Source organism: Dendroctonus ponderosae, unplaced genomic scaffold (genome assembly GCF_020466585.1).
Source record: "Dendroctonus ponderosae isolate FM_Combo_2020 unplaced genomic scaffold, Dpon_F_20191213v2 Dpon_F_20191213_2, whole genome shotgun sequence".
Classification (NCBI taxonomy): domain Eukaryota; kingdom Metazoa; phylum Arthropoda; class Insecta; order Coleoptera; family Curculionidae; genus Dendroctonus; species Dendroctonus ponderosae.
Genome location: NW_026018165.1, coordinates 6,435,993 through 6,455,707, shown reverse-complemented (window position 1 = coordinate 6,455,707; position 19,715 = coordinate 6,435,993). Strand labels below are relative to the sequence as shown.

General features: G+C 33.4%; 1 protein-coding gene and 2 long non-coding RNA genes across 4 annotated transcripts in view; 2 read left to right on the top strand and 1 right to left on the bottom strand.

Moving 5' to 3' along the window:
* The window catches only part of LOC109538246 (ubiquitin carboxyl-terminal hydrolase 7), a 21,479-nt gene extending 5,340 nt beyond the window's left edge, over positions 1 to 16,139 (bottom strand). The window contains exons 1-19 of one of the 2 annotated variants that reach the window (XM_048663789.1): positions 15,620 to 16,139; positions 10,403 to 10,587; positions 10,064 to 10,306; positions 9,562 to 9,712; positions 9,212 to 9,480; positions 8,978 to 9,152; positions 8,697 to 8,889; positions 8,297 to 8,442; positions 8,061 to 8,242; positions 7,510 to 7,623; positions 6,974 to 7,152; positions 6,749 to 6,902; positions 6,333 to 6,554; positions 6,121 to 6,274; positions 5,784 to 5,892; positions 5,387 to 5,677; positions 4,317 to 4,421; positions 2,886 to 3,016; positions 618 to 761 (exon numbers count right to left, since the gene is read on the bottom strand). In XM_048663789.1, the coding sequence (XP_048519746.1) occupies positions 618 to 761; positions 2,886 to 3,016; positions 4,317 to 4,421; positions 5,387 to 5,677; positions 5,784 to 5,892; positions 6,121 to 6,274; positions 6,333 to 6,554; positions 6,749 to 6,902; positions 6,974 to 7,152; positions 7,510 to 7,623; positions 8,061 to 8,242; positions 8,297 to 8,442; positions 8,697 to 8,889; positions 8,978 to 9,152; positions 9,212 to 9,480; positions 9,562 to 9,712; positions 10,064 to 10,306; positions 10,403 to 10,587; positions 15,620 to 15,707 (3,235 nt within the window). In that variant the 5' untranslated portion in view covers positions 15,708 to 16,139. Of the gene's footprint in view, positions 1 to 617; positions 762 to 2,885; positions 3,017 to 4,316; positions 4,422 to 5,386; positions 5,678 to 5,783; positions 5,893 to 6,120; positions 6,275 to 6,332; positions 6,555 to 6,748; positions 6,903 to 6,973; positions 7,153 to 7,509; positions 7,624 to 8,060; positions 8,243 to 8,296; positions 8,443 to 8,696; positions 8,890 to 8,977; positions 9,153 to 9,211; positions 9,481 to 9,561; positions 9,713 to 10,063; positions 10,307 to 10,402; positions 10,588 to 15,367; positions 15,554 to 15,619 lie in introns of those variants that run through there. The other variant, XM_048663790.1, reaches the window with a different exon arrangement.
* On the top strand, positions 15,132 to 15,578 carry LOC125503435. The gene is made up of 2 exons (XR_007280850.1): positions 15,132 to 15,218; positions 15,307 to 15,578. It is a non-coding gene; the product is annotated as an uncharacterized LOC125503435 (long non-coding RNA).
* A 535-nt stretch (positions 16,140 to 16,674) lies between the features above and the next one.
* On the top strand, positions 16,675 to 17,205 carry LOC125503434. The gene is made up of 2 exons (XR_007280849.1): positions 16,675 to 16,805; positions 17,010 to 17,205. It is a non-coding gene; the product is annotated as an uncharacterized LOC125503434 (long non-coding RNA).
* Positions 17,206 to 19,715: the final 2,510 nt, after the last annotated feature.

Sequence of the window (19,715 nt, the reverse complement as noted above, 5' to 3'; positions counted from 1 at the left end):
TTAATACCTAACATACTTTATAAACACCGCTGGCCGTTACCGTTTGCGTTCCGCCCCGCTCGATATGAACCAATTTCATTTCTTGTCGGTGAACGTTCGTAGAACAGCCGTAGTACTGACGTAACAACCAATCATTCAGTATTTGGTCTGACCAAATCAGCTGATTCAAAACATTCAATTAACAACAGGAAATGTTTACGCACGCCAATGCCGAAACTTATTAACTATATTGCAAAACATGCGTCCTCCCCAGCTATCGATTCGTTTTTTCCTAATTTTGTTAAAATATCTCCATGAGTTTTTAGGACATTTGTCCTTTTGCCTTTTTTTAGTTTCAAGTTTCACACCCTGTAAATCCGTATCGATGCATTTTGGGCTATTGTTTTTAAAGCAAACTAGGGTTATTTTCGGACCTAGAATACGTGATTAAAATAATAGCCATTCCTAATGCAACACCTTATATAGCTTGGAATAATTCGGGACGTAGAATTTGTTATTAAAATGATGTCCTACCCTGCGAAACACCTTGCATAGTAAACCTGTCGCAATACAAGATAAAACCACGAAAAACATATCATAAACAATCTTGAAACTTTTTTAAAATCTTTTAAACGAACCTTGTGAAGGAGATGGCCGAAAGTCACTTATCTTAACTACATATTCATCTTCCGAAATGGTTTGGGCTCGGCCCAGTGACACTATAGCAAATTTGAACTTCTCCCATTCCTTTTCAGGCACAGCCAATTTTTTCTGGATACGGTCTACATAAAAAAGTAATGCAATTAATTATGATTATGAGTTAGTGCGGGATTACCCAACGTCGTAATTTTATTCTTAAACTTAATCATTAGCTTAATTTATAAAATCCAAGTTAATACCGCGTGCTTAAATGCGACCGTTTGCCTAAGTCCTGAATCACAAACGTAACCTAATCCTTAAAATATGACCTTCTAAAGTTCGAAACTTTTACGAATTTGCACCATTAGTGTGACGGGATCAGTCTTATCTATGGTGAAACATCCGGCGTTGTTGCGATAGGTCAGGGGTTTCAATCCAAACAGTGAACATTTTTCAACGGAATTTTTGGATTTTCCGATTTTGTGTGCCTGTATGCTTTGTACCATCTCAAATAGTTTAGGCCGTATCTTTAGCGTAGTTTCTCGGAAATATATCGATTTAACTTTATCATTTTTAGGTTAAAGTTCAGCAACTCCATCGCAATAGAAACAGAAATGGGCTACCGATTTTTAATTCTACTTCTAAACTTAACAACAATACAATATTAGAGTGTTATTTAAATATATTTACAAAACCAACACGTTTCAGAGTCTTAAAACGGTGAAGTGCTGGGCTCCAGACCGCAAGCATTATAAGCTAAATATATGATAATTTATTAATTTAACAGTTTTTTCCTCTCTGGGCTTAGAACATGGAGTATTTCATTGGCTCTCAATGTCCGTCGCACTAACACTGTAATGTGCGTGACATAAAAGTGCTACCATATGTGAGTAGCACCGTGTTCCCCACATGCAGCCTTGCTCTTCCTTCTTCCTTGATGAGGAGTGGCTGGCAATTCCCATAAATAAAAACTTTTCCACATGTCCACTGGTTCGAAAAAATTGCTATAAAACTGAACTTTATGATATGCTTTTCTGCCACTGAAGTTTAAAAATAAGATTCTATTTGAATATACATCGATATATATATATATACTTTTTGTTTATGTATCTCTTACTTTTTGTACGAAAATGTAATTCTACAGTTGGGAACCACTAAATATTCTTGATGCTGTAAAGATAACATAAAAATGATAAAGTCTAATCCATATATTTCCGAGAAGCTACGCTAAAGATTCTACCTAAACTATTTGAGATGTTTCAAACCATATACCACACCAATAAATCGACTTTACACAGTTCTCAGGCACGTTAAAGGCACACAAAATCAGAAAATCCAAAAATACCGATGAAAAAGGTTCAGTGTTTGGATTAAAAACCTGACCTGTCGCAACACATCAAATGTCATTACGAGATCACTAATGGCGCGAATTAAAGATTAATGAATCGGCTCATGTTGGCAATGTTGGAGATCCGCGCATGCGGCCATCCCTATAAACAAATGATTTCTGTCATTGTGTAACTAAAACCGAAGCGGCTTAATACAAAAAAAAGAATTTGACGCCACTTTGTCAGATAAAAACGGATGATTTCAAGATAAGGATTGTTCGTCAGAGGTTGTTCAGCTTAATAATTGAAATTAATGAAGAAAATGATGGAAACATGTTGAAACATGCACTGTTGGACCTGGCGGAAGAGCAAGTTTGGGACTTATGGGACAAAAAATCGCTGCTCAGGTTCCAAACGCAATTTTCGAATATCTTTTGCCAAATACGGAGCAAGCAATCCATGTAAACCAAAAAAACTGACTTCTTGATTCTTGTGTATTTAAAAAATTGCTATTCATCGCACTCACTATTTACGATATCCTTTATTAAGGTGACAAAAAGACCTTCTGTGGCTCTTTTCCGATTCATGGAGCGAACACCAAAACTCGTACCTACTACCTCTGTTAAGCTTCGAACCTGCACTAGAGTCTGAGTAGTGTAAATAATACTCCACTCAGACCGAGTGCAATCATTTGTTGATTATTCAAGAACATTGCAATAAATTTAAATTAGAAACGCAAAAAGTCCAATAAAACAAAATATAAACGATATTTTAGGTTATATCACAACGACACATGGCATTCGTAAAAATTATGAAACTGGCTAACCGCTCCTTAAAAAGGTTAAATTTTACGAATTTAGAATTAAGCACTACGACGTTGGGTAACCCCGCACTAAGTTTAAAATGTTCCGTGTAACTAGATAGAGTTAAATAAATTACCTTTCACTACGCTAAACGGTTCTCCTTGCTTAATTTTGATCAAGAAAGGGATACCAAATGTCGAAAATACATCCTTGTGAAAATGTGCACAAGACACCAACATTTCATCGTCTGATAGAACTAGTTCTTCTCTAAAATAATAGAAATAACATACAGTCAAAGTTCTGCAAAAGAAACTATATGCAACCCGCAAAAACCAATAAACAAACACGTTGCAGATTAATGGTGGGTTTATACACGAGAATAAGGAATAACGCCGAAGTTAACTTCGGGGAATAAATAAAACAATTGTGTTTAATCAGAGCGTAGTTTTGTATTTTAGCTATAATTTGTTYTTAATTTAAAAGAAAAATATGTCTTTTGGTGGTCTTATAAGGTTAGCTTTATTAGAACAAKTGGAAAATGGTCTTGAAAATAAACTTTATTTTCCTCCACAAACTCTACTAAATTTKCAAATTGTTTGTGGGTTGTTTTTTTGCCTCTTCTGTACATGCTCCATTGAAAGTGTTCGAGATGATAGGTCAAGAACAATAACGAACGAAATTGAAAGTGAATGCAAATCATAAACAAAGCCAAGTATGGAAGTAGGTGGCCCAAATGGTCAACACACGAAAATGTTATACTGAACTGTTAAGTTGCTATAACGTGTGTCCGTTAAAAATAGCATTTATGATACAGCACAGGGCTGATTATCAACAGGAAAGATTTTAGGTTAAATATTCGACTGACAGCAAACGGTAACGGGAAGTTTATAAATCGCCTTTTGTAGCGCAAACGGCAATCCTCACCGCAAACGGCACCGGTACCGGCAACGTCAAGTTTATAAATGGGCATTTAAGGAATAAGGCTTAAGAAAGTTGCCAACTTTTAACATTTATCTTATGCGTTACGAGTTATTATAATGAGGCATGAGCAGTTTGTAAGATCTAAGATGTAAGATCTTCCAATATCCCACGTAAACGCCAAACATGGTATTTACATTTTGTTGTGAAATTAGAAAACGGAATTATTAAACCAAAAAGAGATACTACTTCTTCAGTGGATAAATACATTTTAATGTACAATATTTATATTAAATAAGCTGTTATTGGTATGTTACCGCGATAATGTCGACACAAACAGGCACAACCCTATTGTTTCTTAAGCCTATGCTGCAATTTGATTGGCTGTACATAAAATAATATTGTTCCCTATTTTGCTTTATAAACACCCCAAGTAGCGTTATTCTTATGCATTAAGCCTTATCCTTATTCTCGTGTATAAACCGACCATAAATATATGCAAACATTTAACAGAATGTTCAACAATTCATAGGATTTCGATTGCATAGTTCAAAATTAGAAATATTATTTTAATTTCGAAAATATCCAGTTTAGAAGATTTATCCGATTTACATAAATTACAAAACGAAATAGTGTAATTATTACCTACCTAGGTATTTCTTCCACTCTATAGATCTTCGTCGCAGCTAAGGATTCTAAAGGAACATCCTCCTTCGGCCCCATGTTCAATCTGTTACAGTTTATTTCCGTTAGCCTGCAAGAATGTAAAATAAATGTATTTTTAAACTGATAAAAACATTTCAAAAAACAACTGTAAAATGTCCCTATTTACTAGTAAAACAAGCACAAGTACTTATTGTACTGTGACATTAATAGAGTTTTTAAGCCCCTTAAAAATACGTTGGCCTTAAACGCTAAACGTCATTGTGATCATGCGCAGTGTTAAAAAATAAGATGTTCATGCAAATAACGTTAAGTGTGTTTTTTCGTTTTTGATACCGCGTTTGTTGCACTCTCAGTAAAATAAACCTCACTTTATTGTTTTCTTATCCCGTTTTGTTTGGAAGTTTCAAAACTAGTTTAAGTTTGTATTGTTATTAGACAAAAAGTGGCTAAGATGGAAGAAAACTTTCGACCTGCATTTCTGCACCGAAATGATCAGAGAGATGTGGATCACGATTTAATAAGAGGCTTAATTTTACACATCTTTGTTCCACCTGTTGTTGCAAACCGAAGAGCCATTTTTAATTTAAAAAATATTGAGCCCGGAGATCGCCTTATCAACTTTTAGACTTCAGAACATATTCCGAACATATTAAATAAAAATTGAAAATCAATTAGTTAGGTTATGGGTTAGGAGTTAGAACCTGTGCTTGCGATGTTAGTAGTGTTGCCAAAGTTCAAATTTGCCCAAACAATTTTCACATAAAATCCGTAATTACGCAATAATGGCGTAAACTAATCAATGAGTCTTATTTAAATTTACAAAAATTTCTTATTCTATTATAGCCGCTTATTTTATTAATAATATCAGAAATAAGTGAAATATATCAACACCATCGTTGTGCTTTTTAACGTGATGCTTATTAACGTTACTGCTACTCGTACGTAAATAAAGGAACACGTTATCTTCTAATAACGTAAACGGTTATTTCTTTACTAATGCGCATGCTCAGAATAACCGATAACGTAAAATGTCCCTAATATATTCAGTCTCACCTTAATTTCCCAGAACTATCTTCACTAAATTCAATTTGTTTCTTAGCTTCATCTAAGAGATCCGCCACTGTACCGTTCTTGTTGGGATATAAAATTAGCTCTTTTTCTTCTTTCATGTAAGGGCCGACGTAAAGACACTTAAACTGTTTTTTATTCTCTAATTCATTTACTCGAATGCTTAGCTGCTGATAGAATATCTTTTTCGGAACTTTAGGTTTACTAAAAACAACTAATTCTTTCAATGTTCCTTGAAATGTACAAGGCAATGCATTTCCTGGGCTATCTTTATAGCTGAAAGAAAAAAATAAATGTTTATTTAAAAGCAGATCAATCAATTGCGATAAAATATGATATACTAAAAAGACCTTTATGTGCTTTTTACGTTTGAGTTACTTACCTTTGACATTTGAAAAACTGTAATAAATAAGGATCTGTTCCTACTCTCTGTGCAACCGCCCTAGCAAATTGATCATATGTCATTCTTTGTGATAACTCCATGGTGAAACCTAAAACCAGTCAAATATATGATCACTGAGTTTTCAGCTGGTACCTTTTTTTAAACAGCGTGACAAATGTAATTCAATGTTCAGATAAGAAGGGATTGTACCAACGATAGACTCATTGTTTAGAAATGTAAGAAATTGATAATAAGTGGCAGTAAATATGTTTCTCCCAGTTAAAAAAATGCACTTTAAATTTTTATAAATTACTGTACACATAATCAGTATACGAACCTTGATCATTTGGAATTGTTTTATCTACAAACGTAACTTCTACACGGTAGAAAAGGTCCTTATAATAATCTATACATGTAGGTAGATCTGAATTAACATCGCCATCATCTTTTTCAAAAATAATAATATCCCCGTCCATCAATTCCTCCAATACCTATAATAATGGAAACTGTTAATTATGTAAATTTGATTAGCTGCACGCAGAAACTGACCTTATTTATGGGTTCGGTGAAATTTAATATTTTCTCTATCATATTAGGCCGAATTTCCTCATAGAGTAAGAGTTCAGTATCCGGAGCAAAACCCGCTCTCTCATTGAGTAAGGGACACAAATCCCCAAACTTACTGACCGCCGGTACATATGCATGTCCGCAATAATGAATTTTTTTCTGTTTAGGATCATACATCTTGAAGAAAAGCATTACGTCGGAATCCTGAAATCATAATGTATTTTACGGAATTTATTTACTTGTATTTTCATAATTTCTCATAAAACTCTGTTTATTATTTATGTACTTATTGTAAATATAAATACAGGGAAATATCGCCAGATAATAACCATATTAACTGGAAATCTTTATCATTTAAATATATAGATAAAATAATTATACCAACGCCAGAAACTCACCTTATCAAACGTGGGGAGAACATTTAATCCCGAATCAGAAGGAAGAAGCTCTAAAAATATGTTCCAAGGGCTGACTATTTCAGCTACGTCCGCAACGGGTTTGTGGAGATCAGCTTCAACATCCAAAGCAACTGGTCTGATAGTCTGGTTTGATCTGGACAAATAATAATAATAAATTGTATTAATTAACTAGGTAACAAATAATTATTTTTTATAGTGTATCACCTCTGAGAAAAAGGCCAAGGACGGATTTGCTCCGGCGGATATTTGAACGCATCTGCTAACATTTCCATCATTTCAGCCACAGTGGCCAATTTCCGAATTCTGAAGACGCGAAATTGAGCATGCTCAGGATCATACAAATCATTACCTTGATGGCCATCGAACTGATCTTCTAAAAGTACCTAAAATAATAATAAAACAAATAGTAAACCAAAAATAGAAGTTTGTGCGCTATCTAAAAAATGAATAAAAAAAAGGAACTTTTACGTTACTAATCGTCCACTAAAGAAGTGCGCTAATTCGGGGAAAAACTTGAAATCCTCATTTCCCCTTGGATTTTCATTATGGAAGTTGGAACAACTTTTTCGACGATGTCATATGATCAAAGAAAATATAATGTAAAAAACGATGCTGCACAGTGCCAAAATGTTGTAAGGTCACCAATCCGGTCACACATTTGGAAAAATGTTGAATATTGATTGCTGATGGTTGGGTTGATAAAACAATTCTGATCGTCTCGTGAAATATTGAAAACTCACCTGGATTGTCATGTATAAATGGGCTTCAGTTCTTTCTTTACGTCTTACTTGCTCCATTCGTTTTTCTTCAGCGAGTCTATCAGCGAGTTCACTGGGAATATCGACATCCGTCACCTAAGAACGAAAAGATCTTGTCGTTTAGTTGTTAGCAGTAAAAACGACAAAATATCCACGCTGTACACATCCATGTAATACTATTCGATGGTGATTAGTATTATAATGTAATCATTGACAATTTCATAATGCTGGTTGTTATACTTCAGATGCAATGTCTGTTGTAAATGCAAAAATAATTCCATGAAATACATAAGAAAACGAAGTCTTCATTCGCTTTACTACAATATAATTACGAAGAAAAAAACGTAAAATTAATCTAACCGATGTTATTATCTAACTGTTAATGATGAAACGCTGCTTCGAAAAACTGCTTCGATATCTGAAATTATTTAAATTTTGCGACAAATAATTGCCAATGATAGTACTATTTTTTGGAAACCCGATTGTCGTAAACAAATATAAAAGCCAACATAAAAAATAAGTAAATAACTAACCTCTTGCAGTACATTTGGTAATTCAGAGTCCCTTATGTAAACTAACATATACGCATTAGTGCAGTGTTTCACATTCATCATAGTGATATCTTCCTCATGCCCTCCGTAGTTGTGTTCAATTGCTTCCATTTTTGAACAACGCGATACAACGTCATCATCAAATTTGCACCATATACCATCACCTTAAATATTGGCATTACTATTGAGCCGATTGATTTTTACGCGCAATTTAGTACCTCGTGGATTAATAAAAACCACATAATGTCCACCATGATTGTCACCGCTATGAACGAGTACCGCATGCAAGGTATAATTTGCTGGATCATTCGGATCTTGTTCTTGTAAAAAATCATCTAAATGAATTTTTTCATAGAATTCGAATCTACAAAAAAAACATTGATACATCAAATACTCTGATAATGCACCTGAAAATCATAAACAGGGTGGGCAACGTTGCTGCTTCTGTAGACATCTTAAATAAAAAATCGTTTGGAAATTTATAACTATTGGATTATTATCTAATAGTTAAAGTCCAATATTAAAAAAAACAAAAATTAAATACTTGTCCAGAATTGAACGTTCTCTTTAATCTTTTGCTAATACGAACCCATATTTAAAAATATCAAACAAAATTACCTATCGTTAAATTTCACAGAGGAATCAGTCACTGGATCATATTGAAAACGCATTAAGTGTAAATGCAGTACGGGAGGAAAATTCGAAAATATAACTCCCTTTTCAGCTTCTTGAAGCCCATGTTCTCCAGCATCATACTTATTGTCGCCTTCGAGTGTTTCTTTTGCTACATAGTCTTTGAATGACTCATATACTAAAATAAGACAATAATGTTTTCAAATAAAATAATTTTTGTTTGAAATACGACACATTTCTTTCCGAGTGCTAAACTTGAAACTCACTATTTTTCTTTCCTTTGATATTCAGCTGGATATCATAAAAAGTTTCTGATCGGGTACTTGAATAGTCCACGTTCTTACATCGAATATAAGATAACATTTTGCCTTCAAACAGTTTTGGAACAGTTCCTTCAACACATGTGCCTTTCATTTTGCTCTCTAACTTATCAAGAAGTACCTAAAGTATTAACACCAAGTTCAGAAAGTATGTTTTCGAGAGCAAAAGAAGAAACAAACCCTCAAGAACTCCTGAACATCATGCTGCATAAAGGAATCAAGCGTTTCCCATCCAAAACTTTTTGTTAGTTTTTTGGTACCGACAGGCTTGTCGCAAAATTGTAATTCATGAAACACCCTTTGTAGAGCTAAAGCTACAGATTTCGTGGAATCATCCGACTCTGTGGGCATTTTATATACGGCTTTTCGAAGCTGATTGGTAAAATACAGTGTTTGCAGTAAAGAATTCATGTAGCAGGTTGCTCCTTGATTCTTTAATCCTACGTAACCTATTAAAAATATGTTTAAAATCAACTAATTGATATTAAACGATATTAAAGCCGTTTAAGTTATTAAACATTTTAACTTACCAGTATGTTTTTTGCTGTCCCAGGAAACCCCGTGCGGAGCGTCAGCAACAACATGTACCTCCAAAGTTATTGCATCATCCTTGATGTAGCCTTTCTCAGGATCAAGAACATCGCTCCATGTCATAAAGTGTGAAAAACCCCAATCATTTTCCTGTGTAATAATATTAAGTTTATTGCATTTTACTAATTAATAGACTACCTGCTTGTGATTTTTACCGTTTTATTTCAATTTCATCTGTACACTTCAACAAAAATTTTGAATTTGGTATCTACAACCTGGCACACTAAATTGAAGTCTGGAACTATTCAATAGCACATTCATATCGTTAATAAAATAGTTTTGTCAGAAAGCAATCACGTGTATTTCTTTGATTTCGGCTTATCTAGTGGGTTCATAAGTAAATAGCTGACTTTTCTGAGCCGAAATGGGAAATGTGTACACTATCGCAATTCAGCGGTTTCGAGAGTAAACTTTATAATAAATACTGACAAAAACCCATACCTTCGAATAAAACAGATGCTGAATTTTTCTTGAAAAGGTTGGTACTTCTGGCTTAACTGATATGAGCCGCAGTTCTGCAATTGCATAGCAAGACCAAGAACTGGATTCACTTTCACCATTGCACTGAAGAAAGAACCCTAATGATCGCTGGGAAGTGCGATCTTGGCTATGACTGCTACGCGGCATCACCATAATTTTCCATGGCAAATTGCGGACAAATGTTGGAGGTGACAAAGTAGATTCCTGGCAATATAGAATAAATTCGATTTAAACGGAAACTTTTAATCAATCCAATTAAAAAGTCGAATTAACAAAAGTGAAACTGAAGCTAATTAATACCTTTAACTTGCTAAAGTTAGGAACTGTGAATCTGAAAGTGGCTTCACTGCGCGCTTCATCTTCCTTCATGTCAGCGTCTTGAACAGCCATGCTTGACTCCAATTGAGGTCCTATGATCACCTCGCCATTTTGAGACTGATCCATCTCGCCTCCTCCAGTGTCTGTGATGTAATCCATAGTATTAACTATATAGAAAAAATTTAATCAACTCCCTATCAAGTCAAGCAGTTATAAATAATAGAACTGCGTAAATAAATTGCTGTTATGGTTTTAAACATCTTAAGAATATTTTGTTTAGATTAATAACAAAACAGATTTGACTAGAAACTAAGATATATCCAACTAAAAATGCACCCTTATGGATGTCCTGAGATTTAAAAAAACATTAAATGTAAGCAGTTAGGTAAAATAATAATCTACTGTCTCAATTAACAATTATGCAACAACGTTCACTTTCATATAATCCCATGTAACTAGTTAAATCAGCGCAAAGTTCAAGAACAAAATAACATGCACAGCAGTTGCAATTTTTTGGTATTAATGATTTCTGCAATAACATCTTGATGATTTTTGTCAAAATCCTTTTCCATATCGTATCAACGTTTTCTTGTAAAATTATATTTAATTTTATTTTTAACATAGTTTCTGATCGAAGAATCAAATATAATCCTGTTAAATTATTTCTGCAAATGCCTGAGAAATGTACCTTCTTCTGCAAAATAATTTTGGATTATAAACCGGATTTTGCTTTAGTGACAATGAAACTAACCAAAGTAACATATTTTTATCAGAGTTTTATTCAATACTCTTCTAATACTGAAACTACATATTTTCAAATAATGCATTTTCTCAAAAACCTGGAGTGGTAAAATAAGTCAAATTACAAATTTGTTTACAATAAATTCATAACAAAGCGTTTTTAGAAGTAGATTTATGTTATGTCAACTACATATTAATATTTTTTACTCTGTGTGCATTTTCTGTCAGTGATTATAGAAAAATATGACAAAGTTTGAGATAAATTAACAATCAATCTATTTGAGAAGTTAAATTACTTTTTTCCCGGTGAAAAGCTAAGCGGTCAAAATACATACACAGTTTATTTAAAAAATATACTCTACATGTTGTTCTTTCAAAACAATTCACATTAACTGCCTTATTAATTATGTTAAATAAAAATACAATTTTTTTAGTTTAAGCTTCAAGCTAAGTATCTAAACATAGTTGCGTCTCTATCATACATTATGTTACAAAGGTGAGCAGTAATGTGTATAATCTGGTTGGTCCCTAAGAAAGTAATTAGCAAAATGAGTGTCAAAGGCATTGTTTTGAGAAGCCTTAACTAGTATTTATATCTCTCACATTAAAAAATTATCAAATTATACCATGTTAATTAATAAAATTAAAATTAATAATTAATTGTAATACCGATTTCACACAATTAAAGTTCAGTAAGGATAGGAAAGCGACTGTCCCAGGAATTTCAAGTGACGAAAGGCCTAAGACAAGGCTGTTCTTTAGATCCCTTATTATTTAAACTATATCTCGAAGAAGCCCATTGACTTTTAGATCTTGGAAACGGAAATGTTGCAAGATGGGCGTGTGTATGTATCAATGGCGATACCTTATATACCACCATATTCGCGGAATGTAGCGGAAGACGAGGATGAAGCTATGAAGACTGGGGACTCACCGTAAACATAAAAAGACCGATATGGTAGTAGGAGCAGAAGGACGAGATAAGATCAAGAGCTGTTCTTCATTTAAGTACATTGGAGTTTACACTATCTTCCAACGGAAAAAGTTCTAGCGACATCTCCAACAAGATAGGTCAAGGAAAGAGTTATTCGACAACTAAACTCGTTACTTTGTAACTCAGCAATAACAAAACTAACCTATTGCCCGAGTTCTTTGCATCTGACTGCAATATAATTCTAAACCAAAGTAAGACAGATTTTGTTAAATAATCCCTCACCTTATCAATTTAAAGCGGACCCTTTTTTTCATTATTACTAATATCCGTTTAAAAACTGACATCGGTTAATCCATTCTGATAATACTTAGCGCCTGCAATAAATTCTCAAACAATATTGCATCCGGCTATCTTCTTTTTCAGATTTTTGACAGATAATTTTTCTCTTGGAGGTAAGTTGGATAATAAGAAATACGATCCCCGGCTTATATTTTAGAGCATAATTTTTATCTGTTTATGCAGTTTTAAATTTTGAAGACACTTAACACCTGTAAATAGATGTTACAAATTAGAAAATATTTGTAAATTGCTGTTAGATGGATAATTTAAGTGGAACATAGCTCAGAATAACTAACATTATCGTTTGGATTAGGAGATAATTTCTTCACCGATACAAGCGCAAATTGAAACAATTATCTTTTAAGATAACCCTTCAAAGTAGGACAAATTGGGAATTTAAAAGATTTCTTCAATTAAATCGCAACTGAATCATCAATTGAATCGTGTGAACCTCACCCAAACTACACAGTTTTTAAAATAACATAACTGAGTTGTACAACTTTGTCGAAATTATTTTTCGCCAGGCGCGAGTTTTGCGTACAGGGTTTTTAAGAAAAAAATAATTTTCAAGAGTCAACAGTTTTCAGGTGATTTCAAATTTCCATCAAATGTCATGTCAGCATTTTTCAAGGAGTTTTATTCTTTATTAAGCAAAATTTTGAAGAAACGTTCGCCGTGTTAAAGCAAATCGAATACCTTGTCTAATTTTAAATATAGTTTTAGTAATAAAAGAAAGAAAATGGGAACAAGTGAGGATCCCAGTGTAGCTTCCTCAAAATTCCGCAGGGTAAAGTAATAAAGCCTGCTAAAAAACCAGTCGATTTCGTCATGCACATGATTGGAATTTTTAAATCACTCGAACATTAATAATGTTCGAATTAATATTTGCAAAAACTCTCGAGTCCCACTTTTTTATTTAAAAACTATCTAGTGTCCAGGAAAAGGTTTATTATGATGTCTCAAAGTTACCTCCAAACACATTCGAGCTATCGAAGTTTTTGAACGTCCCAAGCAACTTTTTCAGAGACAAAACACACATAAGTACAGAGTTTCAACTTCTTATCTTTTCAATCTCCTTTATTGATCATAAAAAGTATATAATTTTACATACGCCAGTAATGTTTAAAAAAATGAAATAAAATACAATTGATAAAATAAAATGATAAAACACAATGAAAAAATACACATTCAAAACAACCGGAGCGACAAACGAAACAGCATTAAATTAATTCATTAATTAATAAAATTAAATATGTAAATAAAAACATAATCATTAAAATCACTATATGACCTCCGTTTAACGCTAGATATGTTATATAATCTACTTCAATTTTATCTATAACGTTTTGAATATATTGGTTATGATATATGTATATAATATTAATATCGTTATTGCATCTACTATTTTAAGGCGTCTAACTAGAGTCTCATACACAATATTCTTTAAATAACTCCAGAGGAAAAAATAAAGAGAAGCTTGGTCGCGGAGGGTCGCTATTTGGAGGCAATTGGATGGATAGGACCCGTTCGTCCAATCCACATATTAACATTTTAATTTAAAATAAGTGCTACCGGGCGAACGTTATGAGGTGGAAGAAGCGCCTTGTCGAATTTCAAGGCTACTTTGATTTGTTATTTAAATATATTGAAATAAGAAAAACAAATCCTATTGATATGTCTAAAATATATACATATAGGGTGATTCAATAAGAAATCACTTTCCGTGTTTTATGTTTATTTTAAATTTAGATTTAAAAAAATTGAGTAAAATTAAACAACTTCTGTGTTGGTCACTTTCACAATATTTTTGAAATAAACGATCTAGGGGGGTGTCAACTTATCAGGAAACACCCTGTACCGTATCAATGTAATCTTAAAGATCTGTCGGAGATTTTCTTAAAACTTGACTTTGTTTTCATGGCTGTGCATTGTTACATTGGCATAAAATATACCATGTTCCTTTTAATCTAAAATACGCAAGTTATGATATGTTTATAAACATAAGGCCCAAAAAACCAAATAACCATAGTTTGTTCTATTTTTCGAAAAGAATTGCAAATACTATATTTTTAGATAAAAATAGATATTGATCTGGGGACTGATAACTTTTTTACTTGACCCAGTATATACTTATTCTGAAAACGGCAGATCATTCAACAATCATTATAAAGAAACTAATAACATTAACATGTTCCTGTATCTTTTTCAACTTAGAAAATAGTATAATTTTATTTTCCCACGAATCTGTTCGCGCGCTTGAAACATTAGAAATGTTGATTTTACCATGTTTAGTGAATTAAGCAAGCACATGACACCTATATTACCTTTGTGATAGGACAAATAATTACGCAGACACCCTATAAAAGTGTCGAAGATGGGACACTCTGTACATCACAAAATAACATTAAATTAATCTCCTGTAAGCCTCCATTTATGCTTAAAATGGTATCTACCTAAGAATCAGATAGTTTGGTCGTAATATTGATTGTCGAATAATTAGCATAACCCTGAGAGATTTTAAAATTGAATTCTATAAACACTGACAGTATACATTTTAAGGGCATTTAAATTTCAGTTACGTTTTAAAGACGTTTAAAACCGTCAAAGCTGCCTTAATGCTATTATAAGAAATGAAATAATACATCTTTATCAGACTTAAACTATCTCTAAAAATAATGAAACAGAACATTCTCTCACTTTCTAATAATTTATTGTTAGAAATTGCAAGTGTAATGAGATTGGAACTTAGGACGTGTGCGTACCTATACGTGAATTTAACAAGAGGTGAGATAATAACGACAAATAAATGACAAAAACGTATGAACTTATTATATTAACAAGATTATAGTTTGTTGTGTAAAATAACTTGCAGGATAATGATTGATGTGATGTGATGTGATGTTCGAAATCGAAAATGGTAGGAAAGCCCTTACCTTGATTGAAAGAACTGCACTGCTTAATTGAAGCACTAAGAATGGCTATCGATGGCTATTAGGCTTTGAAGCGATCTAATTATAGAGTATTTTGCCAAAAACTACATAATGACCATTGTCTGATGCCATGAAATGACCATACATTTTAGAAATTGTACTAATTGTCAAATGTCAGAATAATTTAGAAGTCATGTGTCAAGCATTTGCCAATTTTGAGGTTTTTATTTGTACATATAAAAAGTATGCACTCACCATCTTGAGTATCCATCTCTTCAACGTCGTTCTGATTGTTCTGAGGATTATCCTCGTTCCGCCGATAGTTCCCGGTTACGTGGTTCATTATTGGGGTAGTCGATTCAAGGGGTGCAGTTTTGTCTTTGCCAAATGCACTTTTACCCTTTTTCGAATTTAATGTCGCCTGTTTGTCAGCCGAGACTACGCGATAACCAGTATTATTGCTATTATACGGATTGGTTTTCGTCCCGGAGACCGAAGTAGTCAATTTGACAAAGTGCTTACTCGCGATGCGCCCAATGTCTGCTACTTTTTACACCCTCTGCGCGAGGGAACCGCACGAGAAACATATATACGTTTGCTAATTACGTATTAGACTATTATCGCCAATTATAGAATGGAAATTTTACTTATATACCACAATAACACGATGCCGACACTAGACTTCTCACATTAGAAAATAAACAAAATGGAGGCATTTTCTATTCTATTTTGTCTCCACTTGATGTGGAAACTTGCCACTAATCTGTCAAACTTCAACCACTCAACTACTAGGAAAGAAATCTTGAATACACTTACTCAGGAAGTTCACTATGATGAAACTAGAGGGCAAGTAATAGTGGTTTGTGTGAGTGAGAAAACTGTAATTCGATAGACCTCTACTCTACGTTTCAATCAGTGTTCTTAGACTAAGTAAAGTGAAGGAGATGGAATTGATAACAAGCGATGTTGATTATTATTTATATTCATCTTTAAAATTATGAGGTTGGTGTTTTTTAATGTCATTTGACGTTTGCTTGCTGCATTTGTCATGTACTTGTCCATGGCTTTTGCGTTGACGATATTTGTGCTTTTCAAATAAACCATTATTCGAYAAAAAATAATCAGAAAAAGCGAGACAGATTTACGTGTGGGTCAATACAAAAAGCCTTTTTAAAAAAGGTCTTTATTAGAAGCAGGATACAAATGAACTGGTTTCGCTTTGTTTCGAGGTTGCAATTGTAACCTCGGTACATGTTCTTATCTTTGCTTAGTGTTTAATTAATTATTGCTTACAATTTAAGTTGCAAGAATGTAACTACAGCATAAAGATAATTTAATATTGCTTCGAGARTTTATGGCGGGTATGGGAACAACGCTCGACCGACTATTTTAATGACGTGCGACCAAAGTTATRGCATATACATGATACAATGAATACAAGGTAGGATCTTGCGTCGATTTGCGTGACGTCAGTGGAAATCACTGGCTGGCGTGCTTTTCTCCTGTCTGCTAAATGTGATTAAATATTATTAGTCTTTGCCACATTTAATTATTTTTTTATAAATCCTCCTTATAATTACAAGATGATTTGCAGCAGATTTTAGACTTGGAAATTAAAAGTAACGAAAATGTATTTATTTTGCAGACTAGCACAGTTGCCAGTTGTGTAATAAAGTATAGCGTTAGCTGAAAATGTATCCTTGCAGAAATAGTACATTACGATTCACGAGACGGAAGTTCAAACAATGACGCAATGTTACTTTCCTATTATTTACGACGGAATATGCGGTTTGTGGTGCCGCGAATGATATGTACATTTTAATACAAATGAAATGACTGCACACCGCATTTTTTATATTTCTGAATCTACACTTAAAAGTAGCAAACAATCTAGAGTACACTTTCCAACTACCAATCGCAAAATGCTCAGTTTTGTCTATAAAATTTCCAAATATGCCTAAACGCATTGACCCAATGATACAATCAATTCATTGTACGACAATGAATTCATTGTATGATACAATCAATTAATTGTATGAACAGGCTCAACCCGATTTCTCAAATGACACTCTGGCAACACAGCACGCTAAAACGCTGAAAATCAGAGATTTTGTAAAGAATTATCTAGGGTATTTTTCTTCCCAATAAGCCTAAAAAAAGTCCCAAGCGCCATTTTCAAAGCATTGGGCTATGCAATGCTGCAAACCATATCCTCATATAGCTTTCCATTTTGGAACTATTGCGTTTTGAATTCAGTGAAACTTTGTCTAAGTTACATGCCTTCAACGACGTCATGTGCGCACGAAAATCTAGTTTTCGACCGAGTAATATCCTACCTTGTATTCATTGTATCATGTAGCATATATACCTATATAGTCATTTTGCCAAAGTTATTGCAGAAGAATTATTTATTTGTTTGGTAGAAAACAGTTTTAGTCGGTTAGCCATTAGTAACTAAATTATTTCTTTCGTCTTCGAAAAAGGAAGGTCGCTAATGTTGAAACACTGTATAATTCTTGTTTGTTTAGTCATAATTAGGGCTCGGAATCATTTTTTCCTTTGTCCGGCGGCTGGAGGATTAAAAAATCTTAGCGAAGACGCCCAGTGTTCCGAACCCTGGGTAGAGTTGGATTCTTACGAACTAAAAAAACCCCTTTTTGTACTACGAGTTTTCAATCAAAGGAATCAATCAGTCAAACTCGAATAGTTAGAGTATTCGAGTACTCAAATTTTCAAATTTCAATTTTCAAATTCAATGTAAAAAAATCCGTTATTGGAATATTCGTTTAGTGGTTTATTCGAACAATAAAATTATTCGAATATTCGAATACCAGTACCGATTACCATAAAATCGCCAGTAATTTTGTGATACTCTATTGGTTGATTTTCTCAACGGTTTTCACCGTTAATATATCTTTTCTAAGAAAAATCGTTATCTCATATAATTTAACCAAGAAAAGCACTGGAGTCTAGTGGTCGAACCTATGTTTATGTGGGCGAAAATCTTGACAGCTCTGGTCTCGGTGTATGGCGCGCAGTTTCAAAATTTACATTTAGGGCCGTGAAATATTTTTGTAAAACAAATTGCAGATGCATATTCAAATAAATTGCATCCAGCGTGTTGGCAATTGAGGCGCGGTGTTTCTTTATTATCATGGTTTCTGTGTGAAAAGTGGCATTTTTTTATTAGTTCGAATAAAAAGGGTGTTATTAAGTTTGCTTATATTTATATCACATTAAATTCACTAATTTTGGTCAGGACGGCATTGTATAAATAACCTTAAAAATGCCGACATAAATATTGCACATACAGGGTGTCCCACCGGGAACCGCCGCAATCGATCGAATTAGGAGAAATTTGAAAATTGAGCAATGTGCCGAAGTCATTGAGGGCAAGCGATCTAAAATATTTTCAAGATGGCCACGCTTCCGGTTATAACGGAAGTAGGTATCAACCATAGATTAACTAAGTATCAACTTACATAATTTAAATCGAACACCCTATATATTATTACATTTTTAAATTCTACTCCAAATTCTAAATATATTTCATCTATAACATCCTATATACAAGTTTCACTGTTTTTGATATAATTTTGGACAAAAGTATGAAATAGAGCATCTCGCAGCATCACTAAATGCCATTAAAATGCATGGCAGTAGATTTATAAACGTCCTAGGGAAAGATACGCTACACAATAAAAAGGTGGATAAGCAAATGCGAGTATTTTCAGTAAAAAAAATCTCGTAAAAGGGAAGCTAGTGGTGTGACACAAATACAAGTTACAAGTGGGATATAAGAACAATTCCAAATCAAAATTAATTCCTGGGTTTCAGTCATTTATTGTCTCTATTTATCAGTTAAAACACGTTTCGGTGTATTTTTCCACCATCATCAGTTTTTCTAAGATAACAGATAGTTAAAAAAAAATTCATTAATTTAAAAAACAACCACAGTTCGTCAACAGCCTCATCATATCACACATTAAAATACATCACAATTGCAATACTTTCAAACATTCTAAAATTAATTAGGCCTAACAGGTGATTAGTCAGGACAATCAAATTTGGGAAGAGACTAGAATTCTTCGTTTAGATACTTAAATATTTTTACTTACATGTGTAGCGTTGTTGCTGCTTTAAGCCTTGGCATACATTTGAAGTATTAATGTTGTCCATTTTGGACACAAGGCGAATAAAATACTGTTTATATTGATTTCTTTTACTTTTGTAATGTTGACAGTAACTAGCTTGTACTGGCTACAAGCCAGTTATATCATGTATCATCAGCCAAATCAATGTATCATTGTGCAGAAAATGAGTATTGGATCTCCTATAAAAATGCTGGAAA